The sequence below is a fragment of the Haliaeetus albicilla genome, chromosome 14 (assembly GCF_947461875.1).
Source record: "Haliaeetus albicilla chromosome 14, bHalAlb1.1, whole genome shotgun sequence".
NCBI classification, from domain to species: Eukaryota; Metazoa; Chordata; class Aves; order Accipitriformes; family Accipitridae; genus Haliaeetus; species Haliaeetus albicilla.
The window spans coordinates 3,387,447-3,402,993 of record NC_091496.1 but is presented as its reverse complement, the minus strand read 5'-3'; the positions used below and the strand labels follow the sequence as shown (position 1 = coordinate 3,402,993).

At 47.1% G+C, this 15,547-nt stretch overlaps 1 protein-coding gene across 2 annotated transcripts in view; it reads right to left on the bottom strand.

The window, feature by feature from the left end:
• Nucleotides 1-15,547, bottom strand: part of PLXNA4 (plexin A4) — a 455,411-nt gene that overhangs the window by 70,069 nt on the left and 369,795 nt on the right. For both annotated transcript variants that reach the window (XM_069801537.1, XM_069801538.1), the window contains exons 12-15: nucleotides 12,282-12,472; nucleotides 6,539-6,690; nucleotides 5,767-5,884; nucleotides 398-534 (exon numbers count right to left, since the gene is read on the bottom strand). In XM_069801537.1, coding sequence (XP_069657638.1) covers nucleotides 398-534; nucleotides 5,767-5,884; nucleotides 6,539-6,690; nucleotides 12,282-12,472 — 598 coding nt within the window. The remainder of the gene's footprint in view (nucleotides 1-397; nucleotides 535-5,766; nucleotides 5,885-6,538; nucleotides 6,691-12,281; nucleotides 12,473-15,547) is intronic.

The window sequence follows — 15,547 nt, the reverse complement described above, 5'->3', positions numbered from 1 at the left end:
TGTTTTAATACTTAGACCCAATGTTGTCAGATCTTCTTTGTCACCTCTGTTAAAGCAGGGACATGAAAATGAATCTTTTAAACAACGTACTCCCAGAGCAAGTAGCAAAGCATAGGACCGTGGAGAATCATAGCGAAACTTGACAAGGGGCCATGGAAAAAAGCACATCAAACACCAATCAAAACAATGAAATAAATCCTATGCTCCCACCCGAAAACACACACAGTAAGGTTGCGCATGGTGCAGAATACAAAAGTCCCATTGCTGAATAGACATGGCCACAGGCAAAAGAGGCACTTGAGGGAGCAGGTCTCTGGGCTGCAGAAGAAGTTTCTTGACTATAATTTCTCACATCTTTCAGACTCAGGCACGTACAGTAGGAAGGACTCATCTGTACCTGTAGAAGAGGCAGGGTTGTCGCCCAAAGGTCACGATGACATTGCTGCCCGCGTTGAGGTTGTTGCCCGTAATTGTCACCTGGGTGCCACCCGACACTGGTCCCCGCTTCGGCTTGAGATCAGAGAGTGTCAGAGTCTGTGAAGGCAAAGGGTTGTGTTGAAAACACAGCAGAGGAGCATAGGTACCTTCCCTCTCTCCTTTTAGTGATGGAGAGAGGTAGGCAACCCCAGGGGTTAATCATACGTTAGCTGGACTTCAGAAGATGACCATATCCTCTGGCCAACAGAGGAGCCTAGGGTGACACCAGTCCTATCACAGACACCCTGCTTGAATGTCAAGTTTGGTGGGATGAGTTCAGACCTAACCCCTAACCTCTGCAAGACAAACCAGGTCTTGAATTGGCTGATTGGAACTTAATGGGGACTCTCCACCTCCAAATTACAGAGTTCACAAGTGATGAAAATGATCGAGTCTTGAAAAGATTACTATAAACCCTATTGATCTGAGAAGGGAACAGAACCTGCTGTATAGCTCCAGAGACATGCCCAAAAACTCCCCCTGTGCTCATGGGCTTTTTCCCTGGGAAGGAGGAGAGCTGTGGTTGAGCAGAGCATCTGAGCTCATGTCTTGCCTCTTCCACATGCCCATCGCACGACCCCAAATCTTTCTCTTTTTCTTATCAGACTTGGGTGCTGAGAGAGTCTAGTACTGCAGGAGTGTCCTGCACCGATACAGCACGGCGGTGCTCATGTTGAGATGTACTCTGAAATACTACAAGAAGGAGCACTGTCCAGATGAGCACCTTTTTCTTTTTTCTGCTGATTTTCTGAGCCTCTTTTCCAAACAGAACATGGTGCTGTGTTAATATATCTAAAAGGGACACAATTCCTTTAGGGGCCACAAATCTCAAACCTCTTTTTCTTACCCTCCTGCTCTCCCTTCTTCCCAAAATCAAGATAAAATACTTGTACTCCGAAGGCACAGATCACCCTGTTACCACAATGCAGAGAGGAGACATCCATTTTCAGGGAGAAATTTGGAGTTACAGTTTATTCTTTCATTTGCATTTTAATAGAAAAACTTTCCTTTCAGTCCCAAGTGAAAAGCTACTATATGCATTTAAATGAAGATTATTTTTTTCCCCTCTTTAAGAATGATGACACAAATGCTTGAAGCTCTCCTCAGCTCCTCTGAACGAGCAGGTACATCACGCAGTCACCTTATTGAGCTTTGGAGACCATTAATCCATGTTTATAAAACTACCTGACACACATCACAGCTCCCTGTTTCACACACACAGAGCCCTCTCTGTCCCTGTCCCCCCTCTGGCTAATCATTTTGAAAAACTGCGGCAAGGTTTCCACTTTGCTTTTGTTCAAAATGCAGCTACCGCTCGGAGGAAGGGCTGAACATGAAAATCAGACATATAGCTCTGTAGCAAAATATATTGTCAGAGCTGGATGCTTCTTGTGTTTAAACTTGACTGGTTTTGGCATGATGGTTTGGAAACTGTTTTTATACTTTTTCTGGGAATATTCTCTACCAGCTGTTATTGGGATAAAAGATACAGGAAGAGTATGTGGATGCAAAAGATGCACTTCAGTGTGTAGTGCTCCTCCTTTTTTAGGGTACCACCTCAAGCTCTGATGGCAGCTCCTCTTTAATCCCTTATTGATGGCCACCACCACCAGTGCAAACTACTGCTGACCACGATGGCTGCTGCTGGGACGTGACCTCCCACCTGGGAGAAAAGGGGTTGAGAATGACCAACTCGGTGCACGCAGCCTACACGACAGCGCTGCAATAGTATCTGCTTTACAAACCACAGAGGAACATTTGAGTTAAAGACCCAGAGCCCTTGTCCCACCCCTGGGTGGGTTTCCTGCCCTCTCCACAGAGGTAAATAAACTGGCCGTGGCCTTTTGAGGATCCTTGCAGACCAGAACTACAGCAGCAACGCTCCTTGGCAAAGCGTTGCTGTGTCTCGTGCCGATCTTACAAAAGGGTTTGTGGCTAAGCTTTCAAAGTTGCGATAAACCATTAATTATTCACAGTGGCCTTCATAAATATTGCACAGCATGTTTGCAGTAAAACTCAGCCTCTAGACTATTTACTATTTCCTTGCTGGTGAAAGGTGTTGGAAAACGCAACGGGATCTAGTGGATCTGTAACAGGCTGAAGTGGACAGTGACAATGAGGGAAAGAGGACAGGAAATCTTCTGTACTTTTCTAGGAGCCTGCCTACTTTCCTCTGCTCCCCAACCCTTTACTTTCCTCCAGTACCTCCTCCACACAGGCTGTGCACAGAGAAGCTGCCATCAGAGCTGTGCCTAAACTGACCTCATGGCGCATGTCAAGACCTTGGTTCCCACTTAATTCCTCCCGGGAACAAGGGCAGAGCAAGATGTGACTCACACACAGCTTGTGTGCCTGGGTTTCCTTTCTATAGGTTCAACAGTAGCAGCAGGAGGGGAAAGATGGAAGGGAGACCTGTTGCGAATGCTCTCCTGGGACAAGGATTTTAGAGGCAGACCCAGAAGAGGTGCGATCAGAGTAGCCCACATCACCTGCACTGAGCCATAATATTCTCATCCAAAGCCAGAATAAAAGCAAAATTGCTTCAGCGTCCGAATTGAAAAGCGAAGGGAAGGGTTTTTTTGATTGAAAGACCATGGCAATAATCATAGCAACAAAATGAATAACTTAAAAAAAAAATAAAATTATTTTCATTTAGATCACCATAAATTTAATTTTAGCCTACAACCAAATGCTTTGTATCCCTTTTGGCTTATTGTACTCTCTAATGCAATTTGCATTTTTGATCACAGATGAGTATAAAACAAACTAACAGCATTTTGAATTTAAAAGTTCTGGTTAGAAATGTGGAGAAGAATTGTTCTAGCATCTATAAACTAAGCTACCTCTTTTTTAAAACATTGAAATTAAATACTCTGTTGAGTTCAAAATATCATGTCTTCCAATTCTTGCAGGAGTGGGGAAGGCTGAACCTATCGGCCAAATTTGGCTCTCTTTTGCTCCAAACCTTTTGAAAAGCAGTTTTCCAGAGGATTTGCTATGCGTCAGAAAGCGACATTTATCTCTCATGCGATGCCCTTCCTTAGTTTTCAAACATCTTCCTTCCCTTAAAGCTGTCACCCACCGTTGCAGGATGCCAAGGCATGTTGTGATGCCTGCAATAACATCTCTACCCTCCCGGCAGAAGGATCGGAGGAAGCCAAGCCACGCCAACAAACACAGCTCCCGCTAGGAAAGCAAGGGACACGGGAGAGGGCATATGATGGGCAGGGTGGGGAAGGTCTGTATTTTTTTTTTTGTCTAGCACAAAGGTATCGAGGTATTCAGCAGAGAAAACCCTGTTGACTTCAGCTCATGCACGGCTGGGATAGCTGGCAGCCGGAAAGCCAGCAAGCGGAGGGAAAAGCTGTCACGGACGGACACGGATGATCAAAATCGGACAGTAATTCCAAGAGTAGCAAAGGTGACATGCTGAAGTGTAATGTCCTGGAAAGAGACCTTCTGTCTGCCTAGTGGGGGCTATCTCTCAAGGTGTTTCTCTACCCCCACCACGGTAGCACCTGAGTGACATCAGAAAATACAGAGAATAGACCAATTTCTCTAGCTCAAGGGGGAAATCTAAGATATTTGCATTTATTACCAGTTCCCTTTACCATAAAAAATGCTTGGGCATGTGAATAATTTCAGAAAAGATCTGTTCCCTTGCAGGGGTCTAGAGTTTTGATGGGAACAGAGACCCTCTCATCTCAAACCTGCACAGATCTGCACAGATCAAGGTCAGGCGATGCTTGCATGTCCCCAGCAAGGGGCCTTAGAGGAATAAGCATGTCTCTTGGACAATTAGCATCATCAGAAAGGAGCAAAAAACCAAGCTGAGTGTACAACATGTGTTTGGCTCTGCTTCCCTCTTCCATGAGGCTTTCACCACAGCAAAGCGACAGTCTCAGGCTGAACTTGCACCAGGAGTAGTGCAGAATCAGGCCCAGAGCCCCTCTGACTGCTTTGCAAACTGATGCCCCAGCAAGCCAATTTCACAGCCCCAGCAGCCTCTCTAAAAAGAGGAGAGTGGCTGCTCTCTGAGTGCCATCAGCACGCACTGAGAAGTTGTACGTGTCATCCCAGCACTCACCATCCCTAGGGACTTTTGACATCATCTCATAATTCCTTATGGCTAAGTCTTCTCTCCAAACCACTCACTGTTAAAAGCTAACTGAAGCTCAAGCTTGCTGGTGTCTATCGTTCCATCATGGAGCATCCAAAACATTTCCTAATTGCACTGAGCCCCAGTCATACTCTATAGCTCACCTGCAGCCTGGCTGGTGAACGGGTCCCTCCTGATCTACTGCTACTGGGATGCAGCACTGCTTCTCCTGGACACCCAGAAGACCACCTAACGCAAACACCCTTTGAATGTTACATCTTCCATCACTGCTATGGTGACTGCCCGTAGACCAGTCAATGGGAATTTTTGTCCTTGCTAGCAGAAGACCATGGACATTGCACTGACCCGACACCGGAAGGTCTCCGGACGTCTCTGGGCTTGCCGTGCCCCGAGCCGGGTGTCCCTGTGATGGCAAGTGTCCCATGGCCAAGGACTCGTGCCCGACCTGCCTGAGCTCAGCGCTGGGGACACCCTGCATGGCCAAGGGCTGCCGCCCCGGGCAGGCACTGCCCAGCAAACACCAGATCTTTGTGTGCCGGGACTGGGCGCTGGGCAGCTCTGCCGCTGGTGCTGGGGACCGGGGAGAAGGGAGTGGGTGATGGGGAGACGCGGGATGAAGATACCCCTGGGGGAACCCAAGAGTGAGGAGGAAGCAACCCCACCATGAACATCATAACCTTCCTGCTGAAGACCTCAGGGTGGTAATGACTAGTGGCAACCCCTATGTTTCTCCTGGAGGACACCGGTGCTTTCAACTGTAGAGCCTGGAGGGATGCCAGTAGGGTGAATATCACACCTGGGAAAAGTAAGATATTAGAGATACTAGGGAAGTTCTTTTCCATTTTCTTTTTTTTTTTTTCTTTTTCTTTTTTCTTTCCTGTATAGCATTTTTAACTATTAATGAGGATTTTCTGTACTAATTTGGACCATGGCTGTATGTAACTGTAACTGGACTAATAATTTGGACTATTATTAGATTGTTAAAACATTAATTAGGCAAGCTATTTTTGCTCGTAACAAGATTTGAAAGGAAATGGAAGGAACAACTTGGTGCACTCAGAATGGCAGTGAAGAGCTTAGAGGTTGAATATGGTCAAGGACAATGGATAGATGCAGCAAAGAGGACCAGGGACCTTCAGGGCCAAGGAGAACTTCTCCCAGGAGCTTACCATAAAGTAGTAGAGCTGTGAAGACCTCGCCATGAACTCTGGTTTGCACTCAGCCACGCAGATTTCCACGAATCCGGCATGCTGGCTGGGCTTGGCCTCCCCCATCTCACATACTATCCTGTGGAGAAAATACGAACCAAAAGCAAGGTTTGAGGGATGGTTTGGTGGTCTCGGTAAGACGGAATTGGTGTAAGCAGCCCACATTGCTGGCGAATGGACTGTAGACTTAACCTGTCCTCTTCTTTCCAATCCAGGGTCCAAACTGTGGACTAAGTTATTCTTTAAAGAGTGGTGGCTTTTGGCTGTTGGCACTTGCCGCGGCAAATGCTTAGCTGGTGTAAATCAACACAGCTTCACTTAAATAAATATACAGACAAATGCTGGGCTGAGGTCTGACCCCAGCGGGTCCCTCTGTCCTCCAGCCTTGCATGGTGGACAGCTCTGCAGCCTTGAGGCTTAATGATCACTCCTGCATGTAGTCAGCTGCTTTTTGGGACTGCTGCCCCCCAAACTGGAATTGAACACCCTTGTGCTGGCTGTTATGTGAAAAAAAGAGGATAACTTCAGGGCTTATGCCGTGAGGATTATCTAAATATGCAATCCAAATACAGTAATAAACGGATTATTTGCTCCTGAGCTGTAAGTGAGGAATGGCATGTTCCATTCCTCACTTCCAAGGTTGGGTGGAATGGACTCCTTAGAAGACCCTACAGGTAGCAATGACTGTTATTAGGTGTGCTGTGGCCCACTGTCTGCCACACACCCAACTTACTGCTCTGCTGGGATGTACCCTTCCACCAGCGGTTTGCACTCCACTCCAGCCACTTTGACGTGAGACGCAATATCTCTGAATTCCAGCCCCAGATTCTCCCCACGGATGGTCACTTTGGTCCCTCCTTCGCGAGGGCCCGTCACTGGATTGATCTGGAGAAACAAGTCAAGACAAAGGAGAATAATCAAACCACCTATGTAAAGACATCAGCATCCTCTCAGGTGAAAGAAGAGGCAATATCAGGTCTCTGTGACCACTAGAGAGACTCATAATTATGAATGCTGAACAACTGAGAGAATAAGCCTACTCCACATACATCACTCAGTCCAGATCCCCTGCAAATATATATCACGCATGCCCCAACCTCAAAGTATACAAAAATCTCCCCAGATCTGCCTCAGATCTCATTTACTCTCTTTTAAGTACTTGAAAAACATCCAGAGATGAGTAGGAGATGTTTTCTAGGTAGGAGCAGGGGTTTCTGGTTGTGCAGCTGAGCTCTGCACTTTATAGACATGAACCATGGAAAGGCAGGAGAGAGGCACGGTGGAAAGAAATAGGAGAAAGAACACAAAAAGGACACAAATGGCTTCAGCCAGTCACTTTAAATCCTAAATTCCCAGCCCAAAGCACATGGAGTTTTTGATCTGTTCTGCAGGTAGGTGTTGGTCATGCACCACAAACTCAGCTGAAAAAACAGCCGAGACACAAGAGAAACAGCATGTCAGATTAGGTACGGAGTAGGTGGACGGTGATCAAGACGGCAGCAGCAGTTGCTGTGTGCCAACACGTATTTCTGAAAGAGCTCCAGCTACTCTCATGGGAGAGCCGGGGCCAGGGGAAGGGCCAGCATGGGAGCATGGACAACTAATTCGTGGGGTGGGAGGACAACAAATTTGTGGGGTGGGAGGCCCCTGAGCCCCAGCATGAGATGAGCGGCTATCCCAACCAATCTGGTGGCTGGCGACATCAAGTTTGCATCCCAGTCTGGACCTTCACCAGACCCTAGCAGGGGTAGGATCGCTGTGTCTTGCTCAGCAGCGGCTGTGTTGGGCAGCAGAGCCCAAGCACCACCCAAACTCCAAAGCTCACCTCTCCCTCCCATCGCAGAGCCTCACCCTACACCCAGAGCTTTCTATCTCTGTGCAATATTTCTGGCCCATGCAAAGGGGTTGCGTACATGGGAAAGCATTCCGCATCACATCCATCACCTTTCTTCAGAGCCAGGTGGAAATTAGCATTGGAGTTGTCTCCTCAACATTGAAACAACACAGAAATCATGGGGCTGGCCCTTAATTATCTCAGTTCTGCCCTTCCAATCATTCACCGTGCCCAAATGTTTTGCCATACAACCGGCTAGTTGAAATGGCCTTCAAACGTTGCTTTCAAAGGGTATTCCCGGCTGCCCGTTCAGGATGCCATGGCTGCCATCTGCCAGCGTTGGCAAGGCTCTCTCTGCAGTGAGAAAGGGGGAATTCCCTGTCCGAGGTCTGTACCCGCCGGCCGATGGCTCTGCCAACTGGGAATCTAGGGCTGGCAGATAGACCCTCGCGTAGCAGTCAGACTGGCAGGGAAAGTCGAGGCACTGGCACGAGCAGGGCTGCTCTTGACTGCTTCCCAGCGCTGAGCCTGGCACCAGGGCTAGCCTAATTTCCACCCAGAGGCCAGTTTTTAGAAGGTCCATCTTTAATAAAAGGCGAGAGAACCTGGCACTTTTAGGGGGTATTTTATTTTAGGATATTTAATTTTAGGTGCTGTGAACCACCTCCTGAATGAGTGTGTCTTTGCTCTCACTATACAGGGAACCAACAGTGGTTAATAAATTAATAGCGCAGATGATCACAGACAACTGCTTGGACCTGTAGGGTCATATAACATAGACACAATCTCTGCAGCACAAGATCCCTGCAGCGGCCCAGTCTCAGTTCCCAAAAACCAACAAATACCACTTGAGCCAACAAAATCAGAACCATGGCACGCTTATTACTGCTCCAAAAGTCAACAAGATACCTAAGTCCTAAAAAGAAAATAGCACAACATTCATAAATCTGACAGGTGAAATGGTTATTTGGGTTGGCTGGAGATTTGACCTTTGGATTGTCTGTGGTGATGAGATTGATAGACAAGTAGAAAATGGATAAAAAGAGAAAGAAGGAGACAGGCATTTGTGGTTATTTTCCAGGATATGAGGAAAGTATCTTAAAAAATGAGAACAAAAATGAAATTTTGATTCCAGGAGAAAACAATACCGATTGTCTCAGTTGGGGACTCAACATTGAAAACTTGAATTATTTTCTAAAAATGGCAATTCCAAAACATTTTTATTCTGAATCATTAATAAATATCTATTCAAGCAAAGTCTGCTGTTTGAAATACTTATTTTGCTGAGGTCAGTTAATCCTCTCCTGATAAAACACTATATGAATGATGCTGGAAGGCTAGAATATATCACTATACCAAATGCAATCTAACACATACTCAAAATGAAAAAAGAAAGATAAACTAAAATTCCTGTATTTTATTTTATTTCCTTATGTATTAGACACATTTTTTAAGAGAACTGAGTTCTGTTTTGTGGTATTAAACTTGCCATCAAATGGTTTTTACTTGTACAAGTTGGGTGTCTAGCAAGATAGGTCTGTGGTCAATTAGGGCTCACCTATGCTTGAAAGAGCTTGCTGGCATGGGCAGTACATCTCATAGCAGGTCAAAAGAGGACTTTTTTCCTCATATGACTAATGCCATTACCCTGAATAAATGAAGGCGCAGTGGTGAAAAGAAACATCTTGCTAGAAAATTCCTTTTCTTTAGAACTAGGGGTGAGTTTGAGACAAAAGTTTCACTGCAGAAGTCACAAAAAACTCTGTGGAAACATTATCAACTTCCTCCATCTAAAGCATAAGATTTTTTAAATTTCTTGCTCTGGCTCAAAAAGTGTCAACAGGAGACTTCCCGGTGTGAAGCCAGCACAGCACCTCCAAACCCCTCCCTGTGCAATTTTTAATTTGTAAAGGCCAGCTTCAAAACCCACTTATTTCCTTAAAATGGGAGGACCTGGGATTCTCCCAGGAGCATGTGGGAGATTTTTTAACCCCAACTCATCACACTCCCACAGCTACGTACAAGAAAAAGGTGTTACCACGCTGGTTTCACAGTGAGAGAGAAGGACCCTGTTTCTATCACAGGTGCAAAAATGTGGAACGAGACCTGTCAGTCTGGGAGAGGAAAATACAGGCAGGGAAACAAAAGCTGCCAGGAAGCCTCAGCTTTCTCTCGGAGACCCAGAGCTGCGACACCGCATCGCAATTTACGCCCTCCGCTAGTATCAGCCTAATGCTGCAGCTTGTCACTCTTAAAGGAGGTTTTGTGGCTCAGCGAGTCTGTAAATCCTTGAATTTCACTGAGTGGCAATATAAATGCAAGAGCTAATAAATAAGCACAGGTTATGGGAAGCTCTGTGCTGGGTGCGTGTGGGTGCCTGTGCAAGGGTGAGTACACGTGTTGTTTCTCCTCCTTTGCCTGCACAGATACTGCCCTGGCTCCTCGCCCGAATGTGCGTGCTCTTACCAACCGCTCCAGCCCTACCCTTAGCTGCAATATATATCCAGCCACTTGAGATTACTTCCATGCTAGTGGCTTAGAAAAAGACTTTCCAAGAGCTGCTTATGATTGCACCGGGTAGTTGGAATATTTCATGAATGAATATTGCAATGATCTGTTCGAGCTTTGGGAGCTGTTGGTGGAAATGCCAGCAGAATTAGCAGTACGTCCCTTCTGGAGCTGTAGGGTGGAGAGTGAGTGCTTTGCACTTCATAAAGAGACTGTAGGTGCAGGGCTGGGGTCAAAGAATGGCAGAGAAATGCAGATGGACCTTCAGAACATCATACTACCACATGGTCAGGTCCCTGTGGTTTGGACGTGTGCTTTAGTTGGTCATCCATCACTCTCCCAATACCAAATTCTATGAATCTGTGCAAAATTTCTGAATCTTTCCCAAGGTTTGAGAATCTGAAAAGATTAAAAAAAGGTTTCATCCAGTCCTCTATAAACTTCAAGGCCTCAAAGCTGGACTTTCAGAAGTAGCTGCTCATTCTAGTTGTCTCTGGGTTTGGTTTCACAGCTGCAGGTGGTTCAGGTGGACTCAAAATTACCAGCCCCAGATAAATCCACGTGTGGTGGAGGCCCCCACCTTGGAAACATCAGGATGGGCCTGGCACTCCAGCAGTCCAACTGAGTCAGTACTTCAGGGACTGAAGGATGGCAGGAAGATGGATTGAAACACAGTAAGAGGGGCTCCTTTCAATGGCACCTGGGAAAACCAGATTCTATCCAGCCTTTGCTTTCACAAAACTTTCACAAATGGACATTGGTTTAGGGCTCATCCATAGCAGCCACATTTTTTGATTCTTAACTGAATACAATTGAAAAAGCCTTTCTTGCTTTCTAGGAAAATAATCGACCCGATGTTTCATATTAAACCGCAACTGTGGAAGCTGGATTTTCCTCCTTTGCATTTCCCTTTCTCTTCCCTGTCTCACTTTCCTCCATACTTTTCTCATTTGCAGAATAAGGCCCTAGCCACCCTGTAAGGGAACTCATGTTAACAAAGGCATGGTGACTGAGAAACGCTGAAGGCAGGAGGCAGTTGGTAAGGATGTAGCCCTGATCATCAAGGCTCAGATTTGTCCTGCTGCCTGCCCTGTGATCCTGAATATGGTGCCCATCATTATGGCAAATGTGTCCTAAGGCAGCAGACAAAAATCACTTTAGACTGGAGGCCTGATTTCCCTCCCTTGCCTTCTTTCCCTTTCTCTGCTGCCTCTCTCTGTGGTTTTCCTATTTTCTTCTCTCCCCTTTGTACCTTTGCCCCAGCTCTTCCTTTGGCCCAGTCAACACATTCCACAGGAAACCTTCTAAAGAACACCGTTATGATGCAGACCCTTCCCCCAGCCTTGCCCTCATTCTCTCTTTATCACTTAATAGGGCAGTTCCAAGCTTCATTTAGTCCAGGCTTGATCCTGCCTCCTCCTTGAGCCTTCAAAGAGGGAAAGCTGACACCTGTACAGGGCTTTGTTTGCTCTACGGGGACTTTTTTCACCATGCAAAGTCAGCCCGGCAAACAGAAGGGAGTTACTCTGCTGGAGTCAGTGGAGTCTTGTTTTTTTCTGGACATTGACTTTGTCCACGTCATGCTGCCGGGAAGCATGAAGTACAACCTGGCCTCTTCCTTGACCTTCTGTCAGAAAAGCTCAAAACACTCTGGGATCACTCAACATCTCCTTCTCAGCCAGGCTGGCCAGAAAGGCTGTTTCAAGAGACAGTTGGGCTCATTTGATTACCTTCACACCATCCATTTGAGAAGCCCCAGAGCATCTTGTCTCACCTTCAGCTGCTCCTAAAGGCTTCACATCACACCTGACAGCTCTGCGCGGGCAGGTCAGATGCTCCGCTGTTCCTCGGATTGCACTAGCAGACTGTGTTCGTGTAATGGATTCACATCCACACTGACCGTGGTGGGAACTCTGACACCCTGCTCACCCCTGTGTTGTAGACACGTGAAGCTGTGTGCCTACCTTTGAAGGCCACCATGGCCTCTCCTCCCCAAGGTTGCCTGGGGCTTTGCCTGACCCAGCAGAACTCAGTCCTGACCTTCCCCTCACCAACCCAAAGACAAATCAGGAAAATAAACCAAGGAAAGGGTACGAGAGGGAATACCCCAGCTTCTTGCAGATCCATGACTTACATCCGTGATCTTGGGGTTTGTACATTTGCCCTTGGTGCTGGACAACTCCAGCCACTGGCTGTCCTGGGCTGGGCAGTGCTGCTTCAGCGTGCACTGGTTCTGCCCCTCGCACCAGCCACATTCGAAGTCCGGGTCGGCTTTCAGGCAGAGTCCGCAGCTGTCCCGCATGGCCCCGCATTTGTACAGGTGAACTGCAGGGACAGGAAAAAAAGAGAGGAGCTGAGAGATGCAGACAGCACGGGAGAGCGGTGGGATGTCAGAGGGCGAGAGACGGGAAGGTGTTCTGGGCTACTCGTCCCAGAGGCAGGATGGGACTTCTCCAGGGGGGGAAAATAATGGGGGGAAAAAATGTTTACATCCTTCTTGACATAGACTGCACTTGTCAGAGTTCATCCCCCATGAAAGATATTTTTGGAAGCTGAGAGCAGAACGAAGGATGCTGCCCTCAGTAGGGTGAGGGGCTACAAGCAGCAGGTTGGGGGGAAAGGTGCTCAGGCAGTGACTTGGCCTCGGTCCCTACCTTTTCCAGAGACTGAACGTCATACAGTGCCACCTATAACCAGTCTCAGCCTCAGCGTTTCATCCTAAAACAATTTCCTAGAGCTGGTCCACCCACAGTTTAAACTTGGGGATTTGTCTGGTGTGAAACTACCCAGAACTGTGTGCTAAGGTGATGCCACTCAGGTTTCCCCCTTAACAGAAATCCTAATAGTAAATCCACAATGGTTCACTATAAGGCTAAATTTAGGGATTCACAACCAGCCTTTCCCCCTTCTTCTGCTCCAGAAATTCAGTCTGCTTTACACTTCGAAGTACTAAACTGATCCTCCTCCAATACAGTCAGCAATGATTAATGCTTAGCTCCATCTTGGGCTGCTAAGTGATTAGCAGCAGTCAAAGCTTTTTTCCAGATAAAGCTTAAAACCATTGCAGTCCCCCTACAAAATAAGATCATGTTATTTATCCTTGTTTTACAGATGTGTAAACTGAGGCCTGGGTTGCACAGGGAGCTGATAGCAAAAGTCTCCTCCCTGAAGACAAAGACTTGCTTTTTTTCTGTATTTGTGGGTGTGGGGGTGGTTTTCTTTATAAGATGGGGGATTTTCCCTTTGTGCTTCTGTTTTGCTGTGTCAGTAGGTGACTAAAGTCTTGTCCGTGGTTATTACTATACACAATCCCAAAGGTCAAAGGCTTTGGATATTTGTGCTGAAAAGCTCTGGCTGTCTCTTCATATCTGCACCCCAGAAGTCAGCAAGTATTGCCCAATGCAAGTAAATGTTCAGAAACTTTTTATTTCTCCAGGTAGGGTGCAAGAGAAGTTTGCAAATCAGCTGTCTATCACAGTGTGCTACGGGCCTCCTGGGATACAGCCCTTTCCTTAATTTTCTGTTAGACGTCCTCAAATTCGCTGAGTTGCTCTGCTTGCAATGCTATCAGTGAGTATCTCTGTAGGTACTTCAGCAGGTTTGGTTCAGTTTAGCCTTTCAGCCTACCAGCCCAGCCCATGTGATGCTGGCTATGAAAGTAGTGGCATCTCAGTTGCTTGAAGGCAGCGTACCCCAGTGCAACTGCACTTAGAAAGGCACTGGGTTTAATCCTGCCTCTGTCTCTCCCTCTCAGTTTTCCAGAGAAGAAGGTCTGCTTGTTTGCAGCACTGTCCAAAGCCCTGCCAGGCTTTTGTGTTTGCTTGTAGCCACTACATTTACGCCACTAAATAAAACTCTCTGTGTCCTCGAGAGCATGTGGTACAGCTCCATATGGTATATCCATGTGCACATGCCTAAGCTCTCCTTCTGACCCCAGACATGATGGTATCATCCAAACTACTCATTTGGGATAGCTACCAGCCAGTGCCACTTCCCAAATTTTTCCTAGTCATTACTGATAACTTTTTGGGTTTGAATAACCCAAAAACTTGTAAGGGACTGCACTAAACACTAAGCACCAGAGATGTTTCTTGAGTTCATCCCTGGTCTGGTTTAAATTACCAGCACAGGCATGCCTAAAGACATCACAATTATGAGACTGATTTTACTCCTACATCACCTAGAACAGCTCAGTACTGCCCAAAAAAGGGTTCACTCTCTTGGTGTGGACCATGTTGCATCAGGAACGCTCAGGGCTATAATGGTAGCAGAAAACTAAGTGGGACTGGGACAAAACCAGCCAGCTCAAACCCTGATCTTCAACCCACACTGTTAAAGGCTAGCACAGACCACGGCACGGTTTGGGCCCAAGGAAATTAGCACTGTCCTGGCAATGCCTTGGCACAGTTTGGAAAGAAGGAGAGAGGGCAGACAGCTTCAGCATGGAGAGAAGTTGGCAGTGTGAAGGTGGGCTGTGCCACGATGCTGGACACCAGGGCTAGACAAGGGTCTCCAGCCTATTGTGTTTACTGAGTGGATTTAACCTTGAAGAGCCAGTTTTGGGGACGACAGTGCAGGACCTTTTGCATTCAGACCGGCTATTTGAACCCACGGACTATTCGAGCCGGCAGAGAAAGACATCACAGAGGTGGGTGCAGGGGGAGAAGGACAGGAAGGGGTCAAGGGAGAAGAGCTGCCTTCTGTATTGCTCTCCAGCTTCAATGTGGTGTTGGTGGAAACCTCACTCACCACCCCTCAGCATCAGGGTGATGGTGAGAGGAGCATGGTAGTACCTGATGGGAAGAGATGGAGTGGGAGAACATGTGGAAGGTGTCCAAGAAAAGAGACAGTAAAGCGAGGGAGGGAGAAACTTCTGAGAGGTGATGTGAGAAGGAGAGAGTCTGCAGGTCTGAGCTGTAAATGCACAGCAGGCGAGAGGAGAGGCTGCCGGAGGGAAAGGCCTCAGGGTGGCTGAGGGTAATCAACAAAAAGGAAGAAAATGTGAATGGACCGTCCATCTCCAGCAAAAATGCCTGCCTCAGGGTTGTGGCTGGATGTGCAATATCCCTCTGTGAGGGGCACATCAATCCTGGGCCATCGGTGGTAGTTAAACAGAGCCAGGCTCTGGGCAGGAGGTGGTTTTCTGTCCTTTGCCATTATCATTTTATTTTGTTCAGACTTTTCCCACGGTGAGCTGCAGCCTTTCTCCTCCCCCTCTCCCTTCCCCTGTTCATTACTACATTGCCTCTGAGCAGAGAGCACAAAATCTCCTGGCATGTTAACTTGAAGAGCATCACTGCAGGAGAAATAAAGAGGGGGAGAAAGCTGGAGAAGGAGGGGCATAAAAACAAGACACAAAAATGTGGGGAGAAGCAGGAGGCAAAGATGATGAAGGAAGAG